At 44.8% G+C, this 25,794-nt stretch overlaps 1 protein-coding gene across 1 annotated transcript in view; it reads right to left on the bottom strand.

Moving 5' to 3' along the window:
- The window catches only part of clasp1a (cytoplasmic linker associated protein 1a), a 219,670-nt gene that overhangs the window by 56,318 nt on the left and 137,558 nt on the right, over positions 1–25,794 (bottom strand). The window contains exons 20-29 of the mRNA XM_060076665.1: positions 20,145–20,255; positions 18,142–18,306; positions 16,167–16,271; positions 15,036–15,098; positions 13,817–13,920; positions 13,377–13,400; positions 12,076–12,320; positions 5,547–5,610; positions 5,339–5,341; positions 4,995–5,158 (exon numbers count right to left, since the gene is read on the bottom strand). Of these exons, the coding sequence (XP_059932648.1) occupies positions 4,995–5,158; positions 5,339–5,341; positions 5,547–5,610; positions 12,076–12,320; positions 13,377–13,400; positions 13,817–13,920; positions 15,036–15,098; positions 16,167–16,271; positions 18,142–18,306; positions 20,145–20,255 (1,048 nt within the window). The remainder of the gene's footprint in view (positions 1–4,994; positions 5,159–5,338; positions 5,342–5,546; positions 5,611–12,075; positions 12,321–13,376; positions 13,401–13,816; positions 13,921–15,035; positions 15,099–16,166; positions 16,272–18,141; positions 18,307–20,144; positions 20,256–25,794) is intronic.

Here is a 25,794-nt window from a genome sequence, read left to right as displayed (position 1 = left end):
CAGATGGGCATACTCCCAGGCCACCTCCAGGATCCTTGCAAGAGTGAAGAGCTCGTCCGTAGTTCCACGTCCAGGGCGGGCCGGAAACCACATTGTTCCTCTTCAATCTGAGGTTTGACAATCGGCCGAACCATCCTTTCCAGCACCTTAGAGTAGACTTTACCAGGGAGGGTGAGTAGTATGATAACCCAGTAATTAGCACTCTCTCTGGTCCACTCTTTGACAGGGGAACCAGGGGAACCTTTGGCACTGTACCAGACTCCTACTCAATGTTGAATAGACGTGTCAACCAAGCCCCTCAATGACCAGAGCTTTCAGCATTTCTGTCTGGATCTCATCATTCCCTTGGGCTTTGCCACTGAGGAGATGTTTGATTACTTCAGTGACTTCCACCAGGGAAATTGACGACGAACCCACATCAGCTCTAAGCTCTGCCTCCATCATAGAGGGCGTGCTAGTCGGATTCAGGAGTCCTCAAAGTGTTGAGGTCAACAGAGTCCCCTCCTTACTGTACATAGCTTGGATGGTTCCCCATTTCCCCCTCCTGAGGTGCCGAATGGTCTTCCAGAAACACTTTGGTGCCGACAGAAAGTCCTTCTCCATAGCCTCTCCGAACCTTCTCCCACACCCGCTGCTTTGCCTCCGACACGGCAGCGGCTTCAGTTCTTCAAGCCTGTCGTTACCCTGCAACAGCCTCAGGAGCCCTCCGGGATAAAATATCCCGGAGGGCCTCCTTCTTCAGTCGGACGGTGTCTCTGACCACCTGTGTTCAACTTGGTGTTCGAGGGTTACCGCCCATTGAGGAACCTAAGACCGTGCCAGACTGAGGCCGTAGCTCACCGTCGCAGCTTCAGCAATGGAGGTCTTGAACACCGCCAGAAAAGCTCTGCCAGAGGTGTGGGTTGAAGATCACTAGGACCGAGGCCTCCTCCAGAGGTTCCCAATTCGCCCGCACTACCCGTTTGGGCTTATCAGGTATGTCCAGAGTATTCCCCCATTCCCTGTTCCAACTCAACACCTGATTGTGGTCGGGAAGCCGGTTCTATCTCGCACAGAGGTCTTTACAACAGATGACCACTCTGGTTTAGATCAGGGAGGCCGTTCCTCCCCACCAAGCCTCTCCAGGTGCAGACCTGCAAACTCCTCAGAGGAAAAAAGGTGACAGTGTCACGGGGGGATTTTTTTTGATTGTAATGTACAAATGACACTAGTCTGAGCGTGACTTAACAAAACTCAGCATACTTTATCAAAAATCAATGTCAAAACATCCTTGAGGCTTATAAAAAATATTTTATTTACAACTGTCACAATTTTTTTTTTTGTCTCTTAGCCTGTGGGGTGTTCCACAAAGCCGGTTTTATCGCATAACCGGGTAAGTTAACCCAGGGTTTGCTGTAACCCTAGGTTTTCCATTCCAAAAGGATCACGGTATGTTAGTTGCTATAGAAACATATGCTCTGAATCAAACCTGGTCGGAGCAGGTTTTGCGCAGGTTAAGTTTGAAACATAACCCGGTTTTGGGTATTTAAACCCGCGTTCACCGCAGATTTCATGTGTTCACAATGGCATGCCCTCTTGATGAGAGAACTGCTGATATCGGAGCGCAAATTATACGTGCAATCCACCGGGAGCGATTGATAAGACCACGGCTCGACATCTTGGCATATCAAATGACTTTTTGCTGGAGTGGAGAGATAGGCCTATAGATTCTCGTGCAAATCTTTAATATATTTAAAAAGCCTTACATAGCCAACACTACCAATCGAGGACCTGGCCTCAGTTCACTCCAGGCTATTTGCGTAGCCCTCCGTTTTTTGCAAATGGTACTTTTATCTAGGCTATAATGTTGGAGATGCTGAGCACATCTCAGTCCTTTCAGATGACCCATCCAAGATTTGTATCGGCCTCCTATCATACAAAGAGCAATATTGTCTGAGTACTATGCCGAGAAGCACTTACAATATATATGTATATATTGTGTATAAAATAGTCCTAACGGACTTGCATCCACTGGAGAATAGTTGATGTTGTTGAGTTGTTACATGCACTAATCCATCTTGATCTGTGAAGTTGATGAATTGTCACTTTTAGGTTTTCTACCCAGTTACCGGAAAAAAAACATTTGGAATAGTATGCGCTGTGGCAAGCACATGGTTTGCATGTGTTACTTCGAAGGCAAAAAAAATCTAAAATACAAGAAAACACAAAAAAAACTACATTCAACCAGTGGGGTATGGCCCCTGAATCTCTGAGGAGGTGGGTACCTCCAGGTACCCCCTCCATGCCAGGGCGCCCTGAATTTATGTTCATTAACAGATCCTCCACCGGGGTCAAGACAATTTGAGGGCCAGATCCAGTCTGCCGACTGTCTGCCTTTTCACGATTGGCTTAAAAAAATGGCTTATATAAATTTATACCAATACGATGGTGGGAAAAGCTTACCAGTTTGTATGTTTTTTATACTTCATTTTTTATACTTGATCCGCTGACCGCTTGGAAGCCATCGGAGCACATATTTTTTTTAGAAGAAAGGGGTTATGTGGTAGGATCTTTAAGAGTGCTTAACTGGGATATTTATATATTCATGGCTCAAATATTAAGGATCATGCTTTTGACGTGTAACTAACGCATTTACGCGGTCAGCGATCCGCTGCCAGGCTTTGGTTCTCCGGGTTGCAGAGTCTTTAGCGTTCCCTTTTCTTGTGATAATGTCCTCCTCCTCATCATAGCTCTCAAGGAGAACCTGAAGTTCCATTTCATTGAAATAAGCTTCCCGTTTCGCCATTTCGATCAGGGTTTCCATGATCCATACATCACGTCTTTTTAGGTTTGGCGTGGACGCGCACAACCCTGTGTTAACCAACCCCAGGTTGATTGAACTAATGCATAACCGCTGCTGTGGAACCGAAAACTCTGGGTTAGTCGGCATAGGGTAAATCAACCTAGAGTTCAGCGTTGACTCAGTGTTTGCTAAACCTCCGTTCGTGGAACACCCCTCTGGACGAGTGTTTCACAAGCTCTCTTGCGTTGTTTGGCCGCAAGCATGCGCATGCCGATGCAGATGCGCATGCGCGGTAGCCAGGCGACCGTCTCAACCAATGTCGAGCTCAGTTGGCGCTGTGTGCTTCAAGATTCCGATTGACCCAGAGACATGTCAATTATAAGAAAGATTCTGAAGCAAGTGCTGAGATTCCGATTGGCCCAGAGAAATGTCAATTATAAGAAGGATCCAATAATTTTTCGCAATTCTGGACCCCCCCCCCCCCCCCCAAAACAAAACAAAACTCTCCGGTTCTACACGATTCACGTGAATGACTGTCGCCGAAAAGCGACAAGTTTGCAGCTTTGCAGGTGTCGTCATTGTTGCCCACGTGGGAGTTGAAGTCTCCCAGCAGAACTGAGGAGTTCCCTACTGGAGCCCATACAGGACTCCATTCAGGGTCTCCAAGAAAGCAGAGTGCTCTGAACTGACGTTCGGTGCATTTGCACAGAATGGCAGTTCGGTGCACACAGCAGTGCTTCTTTGACACACAGACCTCCTCCCTGTCCCGGCCTCAGATAAGAAGAGGCCGGGCAGCAGGTGTCAGGACACGGCGTCGGTGAAGCCCTTACAGTCTGCATTTTCCCCCCCACCACCCTTAGGCATAGGGAGGCGTCCCTCTCGTCCATCGGGGTAAACTCCAACACCGCGGCCGGGGATTTATGAGTATCCCCACACCTGCCCAGCCCGTGAGGCGCCCTGTGAGGCAGCAACTTCGGTGAAGAGAGTCCAACCCCTATCCAGGAGTACGGTACCAGAGCTGAGATTGTGCGTAGAGGTTTGCCCCACCACATCTAATTGGTAGCGCTCCGTCTCTCTCACAAGCTAAAGCTCCTTTCCCCACAGTGAGGTGACATTCCACATCCCCTGAGCCAGTTTCTGCCGCTCGGGTCTGGTCCGCTGAGACCCCTGACCTTCACTGCCACCCATTTGGCAGAGCACCACGCCCCAGCGGGTCGTCCTGCAGGTGGTGGGCCCACAGGACAGCGGGGGGGTGTTGCCACAACGCATTTTCGGGGGGGGGCCAGACCGGGCTCCATGGCAAACCCGGCCACCAGGTGCTCGCTGAAGAGCCCTCCGTCTGGGCCGCTCCAGGCGCGGGCCCCAGGCTTCCTCCGGGTAGGAAGGCTCCAGACAACACAGCCCTCAGGTTCACAGGGACACGAAAACCTATCCACCACGATAAGGTGATAGTTCCAGGAGTAGTGCCATGAACAGTTATTCAAATTAACCTTGAGGAAATAGAGTAGACTAAGTAGACTAAACGCTATAAGACTACAGTTAGCCATCTCATTCCAAGATCTTTTTGTGTGAAGTGAAAAAAACTATGCCTCATACTAAATTTTTCCGTCTCCTCCCAACTAAACAAGCGGCTTCTCTTCGGAGCTGTCATTTTCTTTAATGAGCCGCGGCAATGTTTCAAATGAACTCCTAACGCTGCTCATTGTGGGCGTTCGAGCCCGCTCTCTACACACGGTCAACTTGCAGTAAGCATGCCTCGTGTTTCAATTCAAACACAGGTCGTGTGGCGCTTAGAGCCACTGCCTCAGAGCCAGTGTGTGAGTCGGAGGCAGAACGGGAGAGGGATAAGCAGAGTTACGAAATAGCAGGCGGTTGGCGCGGCTCGAAATGGCTGTTATTTCAAATAGCACATTTTAATCTGACCAGTTAACCGGTTTCAACCGGTTAATGAGGCTCGGTGGTCAGTCATGAATATTTTACATTTTCGCCAGCCCTATTCCCAATATTAATAATAATCCAAAAATAATACTTCCTATTCTCTTAAGGTAATGAGAATCTTGAGAACTGGTTATTAAAAAAAAAAGAAAAAAAAAAGAAACATTAATTTACACTAATAAATTACACTAATAATTAACAAAATAATAATAAATAGATAACAAAACCAAAATGATTAAAAGATTGCTGACTGTCTCAGCGTCGCAGTGGTCCTCACCGTGTGATGTCCAGGGCCTTCTGGACTTTGGCCTGCACAGAGCCCAGCAGGTCCGCACCCATCTTCTTCAGCAGCTGGGTAAGCAGGACAAAGAGCCAGTCCTGCAGGTCGTCCCGGTGCACCGTCACAAAGTCCACAAGCGTCTCCAGGAACATGCTGAAAACCTGGGGGGAGGGGGGAATCGTCATACATTGCTGCCGGCTTACATACAAGCAGGAGGAGCTATTCTGTATTTATTTGTGAATGTGCTTCATGGTAAATAAAAGGGCCTTTTTGGGTGGAATCTACACACACACACACACACACACACACACACACACACACACATACACACGCACACTTACCCTCTGTGGTTAAATCCACACCATGGCAGGCAACAGGCAACGATCAAGAGAGAGAGACACATTTAGTTTCAAGTCACTGCATGGTTGTTATGCGACAGGTGCATCATGATATTGAAAACACATGCTTATTGTTATGATTGCTAACCTAAAACACTGAAGAAGATGCGTATGTGTGTTGCTGGAAAATAGCATTGGCTCAAGATCATACCTTGCTATGGGGATCGGCAAACATCCTGGTGAAGATTTCACAAAGCCTCTTCAGTTCTACGCGGCTGCAGAAAACATGGTAACAAACAAAACATTAAAACTCATAATAATAATAATGGATTGAATTTATATAGTGCTTTTCTAGACACTCAAGGACGCTTTACAGTGAAGGTGGGACCTCACTAAGCACCACCAGTGTGTAGCACCCACTTGGGTGATGCACAGCAGCCAATATGTGCCAGAACGCTCACCACACACCAGCATGAGGTGGAGAGTGAGGGGATTAATGAGTCAGCCAATTATACAGCAGTATGATTAGGGGGCCAGATTGAATGAGCCTAGTAGGGCCAGGACACCGGGAGAACCCCTACTCTTTGCGATGCCCTTGGATGTTTTATGACCACAGTGAGTCAGGACCTCGGTTTTTTACATCTCCTCCGAAGGACGGCGCCTTCCACAGCACAGTGTCCCCGTCACTGCACTGGGGCATCGGGATTGATGTTTATGATAAATCCCTCTTGCAAATCTTGGGTTAAATTTTTTTATATAATGTATAAATATACTTAAGTCATGCCCAACTAATCTTGTACATCGTGACGGCAAATCACAATTGCCGCCGCAAATTTGTAAGCCCAGAAACAATTGAATGTTAGTATGGGGGGACATGTGACGTCTGGCCTGCAGGGGGAGTATGGGCAGGTTGGGAGCGCACCGGATTGGCTGGGGGGGTTGGACCTGAGTGCGAGCAGGTGTCAGCACTCAGGCCAATCAGGGAATGTTTGTATTTATGTGCCTGCTTTGTGGTTAGTAGGGGAACCGGGGAGCAGAGAGAGAGAGGTCCAACGCGTTCCGTACCAGAGATCGCATGTCGTGGATCGCAAAAGCGAGGACTCTCCTGGACATTACTTTCTATTTTAGTTTGAAGTCTCTGTTTTGTTTTGTTACGCTTTGCAATAAAGACGCCCCAGTGCGGGAAGACGAACTGTGGCCTCCGTGCAGCCTCTGAACCTAGTGTTAAGGCGGCGGTAAGTTCGAGCATCACGCATCCCTTGATTCTTGGGTTGGATTGGGCTGGGTTTCCACAGGCTGTTAGGGGGACTATGGGGGTGCGGGCACGACCGGTAGGGACATGCAAGTCGTGTGCTGTGTTCTGCGCCGAGGCGGGGGCGGCCGACGCTGCTCAGGGATCGGGGGAGGCGGGGGATCCCCAACCCGAGGTCCCAGCGCCGAGGTTCCCACAGGTGGAGGATTTCCCCCTCGAGCAGTCTCGGGACGCCACACTGAGCTCAGCCTACGACCAGGTGATGGTTATCGATGGGAGTACGGTCCGGCCAGACGCAGCGCTGACTTACCCACACTTTATGGTGGTTAGGGATAGGCTTTATCGGGTGAGTCGTGACAGCCAGAGTGAGGAGGTTATTACCCAGTTGCTGGTACCCAGGAGCCGCCGGGAAATGGTTTTCCAGGCGGCGCATTATAACCCAATGGCGGGCCATTTGGGGTACGATAAAAGACTTAACCGGATAATGGCCCAGTTCTATTGGCTGGGGATTCGGGCGGAGGTGCGCAGGTGGTGCGCATCCTGCCCCGAGTGCCAGTTGGTGAATCCCCCGGCCGTCCCCAGGGCTCCCTTACGGCCCCTTCCCCTGGTGGAAGCCCCTTTTGACAGCGTTGCCATGGACATTATCGGGCCATTAGAACGTTCCTGACACGGCTGTCGATTTGTGTTGGTCCTGATCGACTACGCAACCAGATACCCGGAAGCAATTCCGTTGCGCAACATCTCCGCGAAGAGTGTTGCGCAGGCGTTGTTTCATGTCATATCGCGGGTGGGAATCCCGAAAGAGATTCTCACTGACCAGGGCACCAATTTCATGTCATGCACGATTAGGGAACTTTACGGGTTGTTAAAGGTCAAGGCCATCCACACAAGCGTCTATCACCCAGCCACAGACGGCTTGTGTGAGAGGTTTAACCGGACGTTAAAGTATGGGAGTATGGGAGTATGCCCATGGGAGTATGGGCATGTTGGGAGCGCACCGGATTGGCTGGGGGGGTTGGACCTGAGTGCGAGCAGGTGTCAGCACTCAGGCCAATCAGGGAGTGTTTGTATTTATGTGCCTGCTTTGTGGTTAGTAGGGGAACCGGGGAGCAGAGAGAGAGAGGTCCAACGCCTTCCGTACCAGAGATCGCATGTCGTGGATCGCCGAACGCGAGGACTCTCCTGGACATTACTTTCTATTTTAGTTTGAAGTCTCTGTTTTGTTTTGTTACGCTTTGCAATAAAGACGCTCCCAGTGCGGGAAGACGAACTGCAAATTTTTCTGTTCGCTTTGGTCGCTCAAGTCGCTCATGACGTACAATTCAATTATGCAGACGCATTTAAAGGAGCCGTATGCGTTTAGTAGGCCCTACAGACAGCCATATCAAATATTGAACTCTCCCATACACCTTGGCCATATTGCCGAGACGGTTTTGCTTGTTCGATAAAGTGCTTCAACAACAAGTAGGACAGTGATTCCCCCCAATATAAAAATCCTAAAATGTAGGCTAATTACAACCGAGAACAAAAAACCCTGCGTGCTGTAGTAGTTGAAATATGTTTCACTGATCTGGATCTGCAAATCATGATCTGCACTCATTCGTCGCATTCAAAACAAATAGACGTTAGCGCATATGGCTAATTTGCATACGTGCACAGGACTGGTTGGCTCCGCAAGGCAAATAATGGAACATATCTATCTATCTAGGTCTTTCTGTCTATCTATCTATCAACGCGTGTCTAGTTTTAATGTGATGTATTGTGTGTATGTCCAGTCAGACTTGTTCTGTGTGGTCTTGTAGGCTACTGTCCTGTGTGGAACGAACCACCTAAATGGATTCCCGACGATTTGTGTCGTTTGGTATTAATAAAGACTTGACTATCTATCTATCTAGACTATTTAATTAAAAATTATTCACCTCAGGCTCCGTGAATAGTGGGGAATAGAGGGATAAAAGACAAGAGATATATCCCTTGTCATTTATCCCTCGTCTTGTCGATTAGTTTGTTTATGTGACGGTTTTGTTTAAAGCATGCTACACGCGATTGGTTGGTTAGATTGGTGGCATGTAGAGCAAATTATAATGATTCCCGCTTAAATACGAACGTTCTAGATGTAGCCTATAAATTCTCCCGCTTATCATCACTTGATATCCAAACCACTATGGCGTTTCGATCTCTGAACTGAAAAAGGGTGGGTTCGTACAACACCGGGTGCCCAGTTACAGCCGCGATTAATACTTCAGCCGACATTTTGTTCAGTGAGTGAATAAAGGTAGGTAGGAACCAAAGTGCCTGCCGATGTTCCCTGGGATCCACGCAAGCGAAGAGCGTCTACATTCCGATTGGCTGTCAGTGTTTGGTCGCTGAAGCGAATAATAGTCATTTGCATAAAGTTAAAAAGTTTTCAACTTCTTTTTGACGCTCTGGTCGCTCAACTTTGGCCGCTGGTAGCGTTGGTCGCTTTGGTCGCTTTGGTCGCTCTTGCCCATAGAAAGTGAATGACTTCCGGCGATTTGGTCGCTCAATTCGCTTCTGGTGTGGACGGACAGTTACTCTGTTTTTTAGGTCATTGTTTATTAATTAATCATGAAAGGATTTTCATGAGACATTCAGTGCGTTTACATGACCTTCAAGAAAATCGAATTATTGGGTTAGTCCAACTATGAGTGGATTATTAAGATGCGTGTATACACCTTAGTCACACTATAATCGACTTGCATCGAGTTACTCATAGTTGAATTAAGACACCTAGATTATTCGATTGTTAGTCAAATTAAGTGTGCATGTATCGGGTCGGATCGCATGGATTCGAATTTTGCGTTCTGCACATGAATGAGACTTTTCCCGGGGGCCATGATAAAACGAGAGACGGCAATTTATTTAAAAAGGTGGCGAAGACGATGGAGGAAGCCGGTGTCGTGCAAATGTAGTTACCCCCTATAAGAGGTGTATCATCATCAACATGCATTCAGTACAAACTATGCTTCTGTTACGAGAGTAGCGTATGTGTGTGCTGGAGAATGGCAGTCTGTGTGTGTGTAAGTGACTTCAGCGAGTGAGTGGACGAGCGAGGAGAGCGAGCGGTTGCGCGTGTCAGTTTAGTGAATGAACGAGTCCGGTTGTTTCTGTGCAAACGACGTGTACTGTTAAGTTAGTGGAACTACGAATAATGTACCCAGCCTGTCAATAATCGTTGGCCGCTTCATTCCGACCTATAAGCAGACCCACTGCCGGTCAAAGTGAAGTGTGTTACCCCCGAGAGAACATTTACATTTAGGGCATTTAGCAGACGCTTTTATCCGAAGCGACTTACAATAAGTACATTTGTAATAAGAAGTGCATCAATATATCGCTGTCGGTACAGAAAGGATGTTCATAGAACCAAGTGCAAGTACCACAATCGCTAGGTCAATCAATTCCCTGTGTTACAGCCATGATAGCAGCTACTGCAGTTGCTACACAGTTAAGTACTACAATACAATACAATACAATACAATACAATACAATACAGTGTACAATGGTGGTCAGAAGTGGGAAGGTGGCTATGCAGAGTCGAGGTGGACTCTGAACAGGTGAGTCTTGAGTCTTTTTCCGAAGATAGTGAGCGACTCTGCGGTCCTGAGAGTGGCAGGGAACTCGTTCCACCACTGAGGTCCCAAAACCGAGAAAAGTTGTGACTTTGCTGAACGGCCTTTGCTAGCTCTTAGCGATGGCGGTTCCAGACGTCCAGCTGAGGTAGTTGAGCGGAGGGATCGAGCTGGGGTGTGTGGCTTTAGCAATGCTTGGAGGTAGGCAGGGGCAGTTCCATCGACTGCCTTGTATGCCAGTACCATCGTCTTAAATTTGATGCGAGCTACTACAGGGAGCCAGTGGAGGTCCCGGAAGAGGAGGGTCACATGGGAGAACTTCGGTAGGTTGAACACGAGGCGCGCTGCCGCATTCTGGATGCGCTGCAAAGGTTTAATCACAGAGGCAGGAAGTCCAGCCAGGAGTGAGTTGCAGTAGTCGAGGCGGGAGATGACCAGTGATTGGACTAGAAGCTGAGCTGCTTCCCTTGTGAGGAAGGGCCGGATTCTGCGGATGTTGTAAAGTGCAAATCTGCAGGATCGGGCAACTGCAGTGATGTTTGCAATGCAGGATAATTGATTGTCCAGTACCACCCCGAGGTTTCTGGCAGTTGGAGAGGGAGATACCGTGATGTCCTCGACGGTGACCAGTAAATCCATGTGTGGGCAGTCTTTCCCTGGGATTAGGAGGAGCTCGGTTTTGTTGAGGTTAAGCCTCAGGTGATGGGCAGTTGTCCAGGTGCTGACTTCCGCCAGACATTCCGATATGCGTGTTGCAATCAGGGTTTTCTCAGATGAGGGGAAAGAGAGAAATAGCATTGGCCCTGGAGGGCCCTGGAGGGAACGTCTTTCCTGTGCTCCTCGACTAGGGTCTGGGAGCCGACAGCAGGAAAGGTGTAACATTTCGATTTCACCCAAGGCTGAAATAAAAGTACATGCGTTTCTAAATGTTGGTCATCAACGAGGTTGTAAAGTAGTAACTTCGGGAACATCTGTCCAAATAAATGTTTTTTTACGATCTTTATTCATTCATTGCGCCGCGGCCGAACTGACGGGATATTATCTGATATTATCAATCGTATAGACTACGTCAGGTTCTCCGACTCTCTGGTACTTCAGCAACAAGTAAATACTCGTAGTGAGGGTTATCTCGGCCATGGTGGAGAAGGAATTGGGGTCAAGGAACTTTGGCTTTGACTCTCTGAAGTCCATATTGAAACGCGACATAGAGGAGAAAGGAATCGTTGCCGTATGTGGGACAGCTGTCAGTTCACTTTGGGTCAATTTTTCCTCCCGCTGCTCCGCCGCCGGAGGAGTCTGCATACGACCGAGAGGTAGGAACAATTTAGCGTTGGAGAAATGACATGGACCCGAAGTGACAGCTGTCTACTGAAAACATCTTTCTCGAATGCTGCGGCCGCCTGAGTTTGTTGTTGCTAGTGACGTAAAGAGGTCAACCGGTGGCTCTATTACCACTAGTTGAAATGGGCACAGCGCCACTATCGTACCGGGGAAAGAAATGTTTCGGCCAATGAATCGATTTTTTCACCGCCATGTATACTCGGACGATTGCAGTTGTCCGATTGAGGAGCATAATCGAACTGGCCTTAATCTGATTAAGCTGTGTATGTAAACGTACTGACTGTTACGTGTGGATCTGCCACAGAGGTTTTCATGCAAGATGTGGCAAAACAACGTTAGGTGACGGTTATTTACATTTCTTTTGGATTCTCCTCTAACTACGGTCCAGTATCGCCAACAAAATCGCTCTCTTATGTTTGGTCATCACTGAAGCCAGACATGGAGAATGGGGTATTAAAGAAATAAATACATTAAGTTTCATTAGTTAGGTGCTGTCGGTTCAATCACAGCAGAACCAGCAGCACCAGATCAGTGTATCCCATCACAGGCAACCCCACCTCAGTATTCTCTGGCTCTTGAGCAGGTTCTGCAGGCCCAGCAGGCCCTCCTTCCTCTCGGACCAGTTGGAGCTGGCGCAGTGGTTGAGGACCTCCGCCACGTCCTCCGTCTGACGCAGGTAGTGGGGAATACTGCCGTTGCGGGAGCCATACGAGCGCTCCGAGCAGGCGCTGGACGCGTCGCTGTTGGCGTCGTCGTCCGAGTACATACCCGGCGACTCGTACCGCCGTCTCATTGGCTTCCGCTGTGGGGAGGGGCGAGGGGCAAGGGTTAGTCGTACGTAATTACGTCAAAACTAGACAATGGTGGAAATGCGAGGGTACTGCAAGGTTACATGTGACGTAATTAATGACACGGATACATTTACAATGATTTTAAAAGCAATATAGATAATTGTGAATAATGACATAAATATTGTTCAGTAAATATAGTTTCTTGTTATTATTTCTTTATGATATACATATACATATTTTGACTGCGTGTGTATTTGCGTATTTATAATTTTTTGCATGAGGTGGACCGTGAAAGATCTTATTGATAATTTAGTGGTACTAAAGTCAAAGAACCACTGCGGTACAGTATAGTGCAAGTTCCATTGCGATAAACTTAGAGGTAGGAATTTGACCTAGGTACTATCACAACAAAACAGGGTAGGGTTGCATAGGGTTGATTGTGCTACATAAATAAATAAATAAATTGACAAAAAACGACACAATGGTAGAGATTAGACTAGGTTTGATTATGACAAAACTACACAATGGTAGAGATAAGACTAGGTTTGATCACAACATAACTAATCAATGGTAGAGATAAGCCAAGGATTGATGATGACAAAACTACACAATGATAGATATTAGAATAAGTTTGTTTATGACAAAACTACTCAATTGTAGAGATTAACCAAGGTTTGATCACAAGGTTAGAGATCGGCCTAGGATTTGTTCCACGATTACAGAGCTCAGAGTTTGATTACAACAATGTTTTAAAATGCACAGCTGCAATTAAAGCAAATAAATACTTAACAATAGTATGCATGTGTCTTGATTATAAATGGTGTGATATGGCTGAATTTAAACAATTCACAGAAAAAACATCACAATGTGTGATACAAAATTATCAGAATCACAAAACACACTGGTTTGAAAAGCAGGGATTGGGATGGACCTAATGGAAAACTAAAGTGAAAAGAAAAATTTGGAGGTGGGTGACGAAACGAAAAGTTGGGAAGCTGCCAGTCGGTGAACTGAGTGGAGATGCTAGCATGTTTGAGTATGTGGCGGAGAGAGAACTGGACAACTACCTTGTTCCTGGAGTCTCCTAATAGCTGAACATCCAAGGGGAGACAGAAAAAGGAGGGTGGGGGGGGGGGGGGGGGAGAGGTTTTAAAAGGTAAGGATTGAACAGTTTAAACAGGAGAAGGTTGTTTAAGATATCAGTTTCAAGGAATCTATAGCAGGTCTATGGGTGGAATACGCCATTTGTTAAAAAAAATTGTGAACAAATACAAATGCAGATCAACATGTAGACTCCTAACATGTTATATTGGCAAAGGATTCAAAAACACGATCTAAATTCAATCATTCATTTCAAAGCTATAATGACTTGTGACTATAGTGAATCAAACAATGTCTGAATAGAAACTCAACATCCTCCAGTTGTTTGTCACCAGTTACCTTGTTAGGTGAATTCCAATTACATCATCACAGATCAGTACATCATGGGAGCCTCAAGTTGACCTACCAGAGCGTCTGCCACGGCTGCCTCCACCTCGGTGCCGGTGTTCAGGACCCTCATGGCGTTGACCGACGCAGAGATTCTAGCCTGGTGGAGCAGGCCATAGCGATCTGGCGCATAGAGGGTGGTGTTTAAAAAGTGTGACCACATAATATTCTACCACTCATACTACGTGTATGTGAGACATGTTTTCTGTATATCTTTTTGTAGTTTTACTATTTTTTTGTTATTTATATCTCCTATTAAATCGTATACTTTCCTGTATATCCCGTCTGGGATTATGTATGGGATAGTACCTTCTTATCTTGTCAACAATGCATACTCGTGTCAAAAAATGCATTTTAAGGGATCCTTTGTTAAGCAAACTCTTCAATCCAGTTGCATAGGGTCATGGAGTAGGAGAAAATCCATGTTTCCAAGCACTGAATACACAGGAATGTAAAAATAAAATAAAATATAAACATTTAGAAAGGAAAGTTAGACCCCAAAATGAAGAACCTGGATTGCTTGGAGGTCAGAGAGGGACAAGTGAACCCATCCACCAGAGAAGAAGAAACCATTAAGAGGGCGCATGGAAGATGACGATTTTAGGGGTTCAAATGAACAAAACAACCTTAAAGGAAGCATTCATAGCAATATCAAATAAGTCCCAATGATAAATAAAGAGGCCTGAGCCAAAGTATGAATTTGAAGAACATAAATACAGAGAATAACCCATTCCTCGTTACTAATGTGGGAGGCTGACTCGTGGGGAATTAAATAAAAGTTAACCAAACGACACAGACAACGACCACAAGCAACACCAACAAAGATCACATTAGTTCACCAACAACACAAGTCAGGTACAGTTCTCTTAACAGCTAAACAATATAAAAAATATATACATAAAGAATTATATACATATACTTCTATAGAAAAACGTATATATACATTTATATATATATACATACAAAAGAAAAATACAAATATAAATAAAAAACTCAAAAAGCAACATCACATGTCTCTTTTAAAGGCAAATATATGAAAAATATGAAATAAAATATACATCCAAAGAAAGTGAATCATAGTTTTCTATTTGGTCACAGACTCGTGCTTGGGTGCATGCAGGTGGCTCATCAAATCTACGGATCCACTGAGCTTATCACAGGGAGGGACGGGGTGAATGAGACTAGGAGGAGGGGTGAAGTGGCGGAGGGGTGGGGATACTTAGGGGCATGCAGGTCACCTGACTGGCTGTGGGGGTCTGCTGTGGACAAAGCACTGGTGGAGCGAGACTGATGTCGGGAGGCTGTAGGGGAGAGGGTTCACCCGGAAGGGAGGGGGGGTTAAAAGTGATAGACAGCAGCACAGGGGCTGCAACAGGGATAGGTACAAGTTAAAGGTACTGATACAGGTAACATTGTGACAATTAAAGGTGCTGTTAAAAGTACTATTACAAGTACTATTACAGGGACTGTTACAAGTCACAGATGGTGATACAAGTGCTGTTACAGGTCGTGTTACAACTGATGTTATAAATTGCAGATACTGTTAAAAGGTACAGGTACTGTGACAATATCTATTACAGTCTATCCACAGTCACACGTTAAATGTACTGTTAAAAGCTACTATTTCTGTTACAGGTAATGTTACATACATGGTTATAAGTTACATGTCCGGTTATAAGGTAGAGATACCGTAACAAGTACCTTTACAGGCATTAATACAAATTACAGGCACTGTTACAAGTTACAGATTTCAGAACCAAGCTTTTCACATCCAAATCAATGTGTAGAACTATGTATTAACGTGGGGTTGACTATGGACATTTGAAGCTGGATATGCTAAAGAGAAAATAAATGCCATAGATTCCTTGATATCGTAGCCACCTGGATTTCCAACTGTGACATCACTTCCTCTGCTAGTTCAATAATACATACAGATAATACATGTTCTTTCTTTCTGAAGTGCCACTCACAACCTACCACAAGGTGGTTTGAGGCATTCAATGCACATGACATCTTAATGTAATCTACAAACACAACGGCAAACCTCCACTCTATGATATTTATAAATTAGTCCATGCAGAGACAGGAGAAAGAGAGAGAGAATGATTGGCATGACTGACAGACAAGAGAAACAGCAAAGGTCGAGAACAGGATCATTGGACCATAGATGAGACAAAATAATATCTCATGGTCACCAAGGAACACATCCGTCACAGAAACATACAACAGAGGCATGCAGTTGTATCAAACACAGAAAGACAGAAAGTCACATGCAGCTGTTTGGTTCAGTGTGGATTATTCTCTTCTCTTTTTGGACAGCCTCTGGGCTCCATACCGGGGGGTTGGAGGCCGTTCTGGTCAGTACTCACCCAGAGACGTGAAGCCCCGTGCAGGGCTGGTGTCCCGGCTACTCTCACGACTGGTGTCGCGGCTGCAGCCCTGTGACATGCTGGGACGGGGGATGCGGCTCCGGGCTAGCGTATGATAGGGGGAAGCAGCAGGAACAAGAGCTTTACCACACAGCCTGGCTGTCAGGACCACGGGGTAGGACAAGGTGTCAGGGTTAACAGGCCTCAAAGAAGGGGAGGCCAGGGGTCGTGGAGGGGAGAGAGAGGGGCGATCCAGGGTGACACACTCACAAGGAGGAGAACGAGAGAAAGAGAGAGTGTAGGGTGACGGTGGTGAACAATACTGCTGGTTAGGAGGAGACCAATTTCTCAGCGGGTTGAACATACAAGGGTTAATGCACACATGTGAATCCATAACTGTGATGATTCCTTTCTTTCTAAGAATGAACATAATTTAAAAGGACTAGGCCCACCCTCCCTGTTGAGTATTTTCAACAATTGATCCAAATAAAAGCAGACTAAACGGGCAAATCTTGTAAATAATCTGTTACTGGCAACCAAGCAAAAGCATCTCAATAAACAAAATAAACATGTTATCCCAATCCAGGAGAAGCCAATGGCACTTCCAAATGCACCACTGAGAGATTTTCCAAATTAAACAGTTGCAAAAATGGGGAAATAATTGGCCACTGAAGATTGACCCCTAGCCGATCAACCTATCCCAGGAAGAAGAGGAGATTGAGGAGGCGACAGTAGTAGTCCTACGCTGCTATGATTTTGCTTCCATGGCAAGGTTTTACAGGATTTTTTGTTCTGCTATGGAAGATGGGATGTTGCCATGGAGTAGGAATTTCAATGTCGACCATCTCTCTATAAAAATCTACAATTATCATATTAAAATATTATACATTTTACAGACATACAAATTTCTTATACTAATGATAAAATGCATAAAGTTAAAATCACTCATTCGTCATATATTTGTCTTAACAGGGCAAACCAGTAGAGGAATGTGTGTGTGTGTGTCTGGCAACATTTTTTAGATTAACTCACATACTACATACTACCAAGGTACTGGAGTTTATCTCTTTCAGGAAATAAAGTTAACACAGGTTGATAGTTCCTCTTTGCATCATCGCTGTCACAAAACTGTGTCAGCAGCGCCTGACACGGTTTACTCAAATAAGAACAGCACATGAGGAATATCATCAAATCTAATCTACAAGCAAAACCAGGCTTCTTTCCTGCCCGTCTATGAAAATTCTGATAAAATGCATGAAATATACATTTTCATTAGCAACCTACTGCTCTCCGTGTCTATTATCTTGAACATCACTGTAAGCTTGACCCTCAAACACGACCTTCAGCATGTGGCTTAGCAAGTTGATTAGCAGGACTTGTTTACTGAACATACATACAACAACATAAGCATGTTATTTTGCCAGTCCGTTAAAGAGATACTTCACCGGTGGGAATATGAAGTTTTTATGAATTAAATAATTCAATGTATTATAAATGTGAAAAAAAAATTGAAATCGGTTCATCCTAGCCTGAAAAAAGGCAGAAAGAGAGTTTTCATTGTCTCTCTGGCTCAAAGTAAGAAACCCTCCAACTACCACAGTGCATTGCGCTCGCTGCCCCGCCCACCTGTCGGTCTCCCGTCCCCCTCATTCCCCCTCAGTACGCGAGCTCCCGCCCCCTCTCATTCCTTATTGGTGGAAAAATTTGCCACCAAAAGTGTGTTGTAGTCCCCGGCCCTTCTAGCGGGACAAGAGGTTTCTCCCGAAATGATGTCAAACGCGTCATTTGACGTCATTTCGGGAGAAAATTAGATGAGAAAAAATGGGCCAAGGGGAGACTGGTTTAGACTGATATTTATTTATATATTTATTTATATTACAATAGCGATTTTATAATGATAGAACGCTGGTTCTAAATGGGTGAAGGATCCCTTTAAGTAAGACCTTAAACATGTGACCTTTGACCTGTGACCTACCGAGGCCCATGCGGTTGGGGCTGGGCTCGCGACTGCAGCCGTGGCTGCGGGGGATGCGGCTGCGCTGGCCGGTTGGTGTTGCAGCGCTGGAGACGCTGGTCCGGGGCGGCCGCCCATAGCTGCTGTGGCCCAGCAGCTTCCCCGGGGAGCTGGAGCGACTGCCCGCTGGAGACACACACAGGAAAATACACACACACACACACACACACACACACACACACACACACACACACACACACACACACACACACACACACACAGTACAATACACACACACAAACATATACACGTTGATATAAACAAACAGGAGAAAACACATACATATATTCACTCACACACACACACACACACACACACACACACACACACACACACACACACACACACACACACACACACACACACACACACACACACACACACACAAACAACCAAGGCGCTCCATTAGATGGTGACCCAGTTAGGCTGGTGTGTTAGGTTGAGTCTGATTCCCTGCTATAAGCTGTTAAACATAGAGCCCTTCCAGCCCACTGAAGAGGGCAAACGGCACAGAAGATCTACAATGGAAAGGCAGTAAACAAAATACGAAAGGAGGTGGAATTTCATCTGTGAATAAGCAAAACTAAACCAAAAACCAAACATAAAGTGTGGTATGTTTAGAAACAGGGAGCGAATAAAGACCCTGCCTGGACCAAGGCTACACATGGATAATGTGTGTGTGTGTGTGTGTGTGTGTGTGTGTGTGTGTGTGTGTGTGTGTGTGTGTGGGTGTGTGTGTGTGTGTGTGTGTGTGTGTTGTGTATGTGTTTGCCTGTGTGTGTGTGTGTGTGTGTGTGTGTGTTGTGTATGTGTTTGCCTGTCAGCGTGTCAGTGGTTGGGTTCTGGACGCTATTTGGCATACAAATGTTTTGGTGTTTGCAACACCGTTCTAAATTCAGTCAGAGAAAACAGTGGCTAAATATAGGTACAGTATAAAAAAAAAAGTATATTTCTAAAGTTGTGAGTGGAGGTAATAGGGAACCAAAGCTCATGCAGGGATAAATGTGAATATTAAAAGGACAGAAAACAAAAAAAGACGACATGCAAAGCTCTTTTTGAAGGCGGGGTTTAGGGAGCAAGTGCTGGCTTATGCATGACATGTGATTGGATGAAGCTGGGCCTTACCACTGATGGGATTGGCTGATCTGGATCCTGAGTGTTGAAAGCGAGCACCGGGAGAGGTGAAAATCAACAACGGTCAACTTGAGACAAGAAAGTGCTGTGTCTATTACCCAGCATGCACCCCGGCCATCACTCAGATCTCACCAGAGTATCCTACAGTATAGACCACCAAGTGTGACACTATGTGACAGTTAGATGCCATCTAAAATGGTAATAAAATAATTTTACCAATTACCAACACAAAGTACAGTTACAAAAGCACAGAATTATGGTTAAACAGCAAATCTTCCTGAAAGGGAAATAAGGAATGATACCTCAGAATTGAAAATATATATACTTTTTAACACTTTGGTGGTCTATGCAAACATGGACACACATGCAAGCAAGTTAGTCCCGATGCATTAGAGTCATACACAGAGAGGAGAGGGGCACAGGTCAGCGCATTTGAGTTTAGTATGACCTCATCACAGAGAGCATATTGAAGCAGAGGTGACATGAAGATGGAGCAGAACGCATAATGTGCAGTTACATTGAATGTATCTAATGTAGCCCTGTCCCTTTAAGTAGACAGGAAGATCACAGAGGTCGCCTGTTTGAACGGGATTAACATCACTGTCAGCTCTGCTTGTCTTTCGTGTTTGTATGCATTAGAAAACAATAATTCAACCCTCGTGACCGACATGGTATGTTACTCTTGGTAAATTACGCCAAATTATGTATGGTGTACATACGTATCTGTGCGAAGGTGTCTATGTGGGTTTTCTATGTGTGTTATTTCCGTGTGCGTGTTAGATAGATTTCTAAGTGTGTAATGTCTGTCTGTTTGTGTGTGTTTCACTCACGCTGGGACTGGGAGACCACTTTGGCCCGACTGCGCCCCCTGCTGTCCACCAGCACCGTGCTGCTGGAGCCTCCGGTACTGCCTGAGCTCTGCCTCCTGGTCCGCACACGACCTGGGAAAGAAAGAAAGAAAGAAAGAAAGAAAGAAAGAAAGAAAGAAAGAAAGAAAGAAAGAAAGAAAGAAAGAAAGAAAGAAAGAAAGAAAGAAAGAAAGAAAGAAAGAAAGAAAGAAAGAAAGAAAGAAAGAAAGAAAGAAAGAAAGAAAGAAAGAAAGAAAGAAAGAAAGAAAGAAAGAAAGAAAGAAAGAAAGAAAGAAAGAAAGAAAGAAAGAAAGAAAGAAAGAAAGAAAGAAAGAAAGAAAGAAAGAAAGAAAGAAAGAAAGAAAGAAAGAAAGAAAGAAAGAAAGAAAGAAAGAAAGAAAGAAAGAAAGAAAGAAAGAAAGAAAGAAAGAAAGAAAGAAAGAAAGAAAGAAAGAAAGAAAGAAAGAAAGAAAGAAAGAAAGAAAGAAAGAAAGAAAGAAAGAAAGAAAGAAAGAAAGAAAGAAAGAAAGAAAGAAAGAAAGAAAGAAAGAAAGAAAGAAAGAAAGAAAGAAAGAAAGAAAGAAAGAAAGAAAGAAAGAAAGAAAGAAAGAAAGAGATTTTTTTTAGATTTTTGAAAATTACTTTATTGTTACATTTCTTAATTTACAATGGTTGTTTCTTTTTTCTTTTTTTTTAAAGCTACATTCACTGCAATTATCCCATGTAGTACCCGCCAATGAAGATCACCAATGTTTTTAGCCAACGGTGGCTTGTACAACATGCCCCAGGCAGGTTTTGTCTCTCCTTTGACCCTGAAATGTTCTCTCCAGGGCGTATCCTTTCTAGTCTTTAGCTTCCCTTTGTTCACAGCTTTACAGAGTTTTCCCCTTAATACAGTCCAGTGCCATCCACTCCTTACTCCCCACCTCCTCAGAGACTGTTAGTTTGGCCTTAACAGCCAACCGCGGAAAAGGGTCAGTCTGATCTGGTATCTTCAGTCCATTACTCCAGTCTTTCAGTAGGTTATGTTCCTCTTCTGATACCGTATTCCTTAGGCTTGCAAGAAGTTGCTCCGTGATGCGAAGTGAGTGGATCTCCAATTTGGCAGCCAGTGCCATTGTGTCAGCTATATTCCCTGCAGTCAGTTGTACAAAGGTTTTCACTGTCACCGCACCACATCTAATTAGAGATCCAGGTTGCCAGGGAATCTCCAACCGTGCTCCTTTTAGAATTGGCTCCCTTAGAAGCCAGTGAAGTGATGGATTAGAGTCCAAAGCAGTTTTATCAATCATATTCCACATTTTAAAAACACTCACATAGAAAAGTGGCAAACATTTAAGATTAAAGAAAGATGAGTCAAGAAAGCAAAATTCCCTACCAAAGTTCAAATTCCCAACTCGACCTAAAATCAATTCTGCAACTGGCCTCCATGGTTAGGCTGGTGGCCCATAAAGAAGACTTTTTAAAAACTCTATTCTAAAAGCTCCCTTCCTACTTTCAAGGTGGACTAAACCCTGCCCTCCCTCTTCTTTAGCTAAATATAAAACATCTTGTGGTATCCAGTGCAACTTATCCCAAAAGAAATCTAGAATAATGCCCTGAATCCTTGCTTAAAGACCAGCTGGGGGGTCTAAAACGCTAAGTCGATGCCATAATACAGGTGCCACAAGATTGTTAGCAATAATGGTGCGCCCCCTAAATGACATACGAGGTAAGAGCCATCTCCATTTCTTAAAAGTGCCTTGCATTCTTTCCACCACTCCTTCCCAGTTCTTTATGGCCATTGACTCATCCCCCAAATGAACTCCTAAGTACTTGATGCCATTTGTGCCCCATAAAAGCCCTTCAGGTAGTTTTGGTCTTTCTCTTTGCCCTTTTCCTACAATTAATGCAGTACTCTTAGCCCAATTCACTTTTGAGGATTTTCCCATAAAGCTCCACAATATGGGTCAATGCTTGGACATCACTATCCTCCCTAATAGCTACAATAACATCATCTGCGTATGCAGAGAGAAGAAATGGAGCAATACCATCAACTACCGTGACCCCTCTCATCTCTTTCCTAAGTCTACACAGTAAGGGTTCGATTGCAATTGAGTAAAGCATACCCGAGACACTACAACCCTGTCGAATACCCCTGCCAATGCTAAAAGGAGCACTTAACCCACCGTTGACTTTCAGTACACTTTCAACCCCACTATAGAGCACCCTGATCATAGCAATGAAACCAGGGGAGAAACCAAAAGCCTCCAACACTTTCCAGAGGTATTGGTGCTCCACCCGGTCCAAAGAAATAAAACCAAGCTGGAGATCCAATGAGTTGGAGATGTCCAAATAGTCTCGAATTAACACAATGTTATCTCTAATCGATCTGCCAGGGACGCAATAGGACTGGTCAACATGAACAACCTGATCCATCATGTCCCTCAGACGATTTGCCAATGCTTTCGAGATAATCTTGTAATCAGTACACAGTAAACTTACTGACCTCCAGTTTTTAACCTCACAGAGGTCACCTTTTTTAGGTAGAAGAGTGAGTACAGCTCTCCTGCAACTAAGAGGAAGACAACCTTTCTCCATACTGTCATTTAAAACAGCCAGAAGATCTTCCCCTAGAAAGGACCAAAAAGCCTTGCGTGCTCTGCCCTTTTTCATGCCCTCTAGTGCAAACGTTAGCTCCTGCATTGAAATAGGTTGTCCCATTTCAGCTCTTTTTTGCTCAGATATCTGGGGTAGGTTACTGAGAAAAAGGGTTAGACCGTCTGGGTTGTCGCTGTATTCACAGGTGTATAATTTAGAGAAGAACTCTGCAGCTCTTCTCCTAATATCAGATGATTCTGTGAGTTCGCATCCATCAGCAGATCTAAGACAGTGGATGAGACGGCTCTGTCCATTCTTTTTCTCTAAATTAAAAAAGAATCTTGAGGGAGCATCCATCTCCGCAATATTCTGGAACCTAGACCGGATCAAAGCTCCCTCTGCTTTGATCCCCAACAGATCCGCCAACTTGGCTTTTTTAGCTTTAAGTGCATGCATCTGACCTCGATCTCCTGTGGATCCGTATATAGTCTGGAGTTCCACAATACCAACCTCTAGATCTTTGATTGATCTGAGGGTGTCTCTAGTGACGTTAAAAGTGTACTGATTACAAAATTGTTGTATTTGTATCTTGCCAATATCCCACCATTGTTGAAGAGAGCTATATTTCGCCTTCTCCAACTTCCAGGTGCTCCATAGATAAATAAAACATTGACTAAAATGCCCATCATTTAATAAATCTGTATTAAAATGCCAGTAAGCGCTCTTAGGTTTGACCCCACTAATAAAAACAGTGCCAATTACCATAAAATGATCTGAAAAACCTACTGGTGACATAAAACATGATTTAAAAAACGGGATGTGATGTCCATAACAATAAAAACGGTCAAGCCTCGCTAGTGATAAAACCTTATCTCTGCAGTGGGACCAGGAATATTCTCTTTCAGTACTGTGTTTAGAACGCCACACATCCTCCAGATCATAGCTTTCAACTATACGCTTTAAAATTATCCTTGACTGCAGATGTGGTTCAATGTGATTCCTGTCCAAATCACTAATGGAGCAGTTAAAATCACTGCAGACTATTAAAAAATCGGTTGAGTTGCAGCCTTCTAAAGTGCTTGATAATTTATCTAAAAACACTAGTCTATTCCTTTTCAAAACTGGTGAGTAAATATTTAAAAACACTCGTGTTTTTTTCATATTTTGCAGTGACTTTTAGGAGCCGACCCCTAACAACTTCTTCATAATCAAAAGAAATTGGTAAAAATGAACTCGAAAAAAGTATTGCAACTCCCCCAGATACTGAACTCAAATGGCTAAAAACCACCTGCCCACCCCATTCTCTCTGCCATTCAACCTCAATGTCCTTGCTGCTGTGTGTTTCTTGGGTAAAAGCAATGGCAATTTGTTTTGTTTTCAGGACTTCATACAGCAAATTCCTTTTCTTAACGTCCCTTGCCCCATTTACATTTAAAGACGCAATCCTAAAACTACTCATGTTTATGAAAATTTTTGAAAACAAGAGGCAACGTATCAATAGTGTAAGCCTAGATCCACTCAACAGGTTGTTATTTACTGTTTGGCCATTCATCTTCATAATTTTTTTGCAGCTTTCGCACCAGTTTCCTCAGCCTATATACCTCTGTCTCTACAAGACCATCACCGCCCTTCTGTCTAATTAGTTTCCGCACAGTCCCAATTAACAGCAAACGATTAGGAAAATAATCTTCAACCACAACGTCTCTTTTGCCTTTAGTTCTTTCCAAAAACGTTCTTACTTGATCTAGACTGGTACTAGTCTTTCTGGAAGAGACGAGTCTGAGAAATCCCTCTCACTATCTGATGTTGTTTCATCTTCAATTGTCAGTTTTTTTGAAGGCCCAGGAGTAGCTTTCCCTTTATCTTTTTTTTGCTTTCTCTTGGTGGGTGGAACTTTAAGAAGCGTACCATCCTCCTGTACCATTATTTGATCCTCATTAAACGAATCCCCCGTCATGTCCACAAGACTTGTTTCCGCAATGCTTTGAGACTGAATTTGCTCGTCTGACTTTGGATCAACACTGTTTGAAATATTCACGATTTCAAAACGAATAGGTGCACTGCTGTTATCGGTCTCCGCCACCTCAGCCTGATGCTCCGTCCCCAGACCTCCAACGACCACTAACATCCCGCTACCGCTCGCCGCTTCAGGCAGAAGCGGCAGAAGCGGCTCCACCGGTCCCGCCGGCTCCACCGGCTCCACTGGCACGGCCGGCCCTGGCAACGGCGCAGTCACTTTATCCGGGCAGCTGCGCACAGCGTGACCTGCCTGACCACATCCGAAGCATTTCATTGCTTCTGTAGTCGCATAAATCGTGTAATCAAAACCATCAATTTTAAACCTCAAAGCCAAATTCAATTCATCACTTCCTGCCTTAAGGACACGTATCTCCTGAATGACACTGCGTGTTTCAGTTTAGGCGATTTACAACCCGAAGACATCATCTTTATAGCCGACACAAGCTGCCCATGACGGGACAATTCCCTTTCCAAAGCGTCATCGCTTATAAAGGGAGGCAAATTAGACAGAACAACTCTTTTTGAGGGATTATTAAAGGGGACTTATTATACCACCAGGTGTGAGTGTGATTAGCCTTACAAGCGTTTCGAAAATCGGCCTAATATGACATCACTAGTGGGTGTGTCCACCTAGATCTGTGCTGGATAGATCAGTCAACCAGCCTACCCAGTGGACTGAAGTAAACATTGCTCATCTATCCAGCACAGATCTAGGTGGACACACCCACTAGTGATGTCATATTAAGCCGATTTTCGAAACGGCTTGTAAGGCTAATCACACTCACACCTGGTGGTATAATAAGTCCCCTTTAAGCGGAAAAACTGCAGTTTGCGTGTTTCTCAAAACGATGCCACGTTCGACAAGAGTGTTAACTTTATCTATGGCGTCTAGAAACATAACTACAGCGCCATTCATTCTGGACAATGCCTTAATACTATCACAGCCCACCACCTCACCAGCCGCTAACCCACATTCCTCCACCGAAAACTCCACGCCGACCGGCACCTTAACGCCATGCCGGCGCGAGAGATT

Source organism: Gadus macrocephalus, chromosome 17, assembly GCF_031168955.1.
Source record: "Gadus macrocephalus chromosome 17, ASM3116895v1".
Lineage (NCBI taxonomy): Eukaryota > Metazoa > Chordata > Actinopteri > Gadiformes > Gadidae > Gadus > Gadus macrocephalus.
This window is presented reverse-complemented; position numbering and strand designations above follow the sequence as displayed.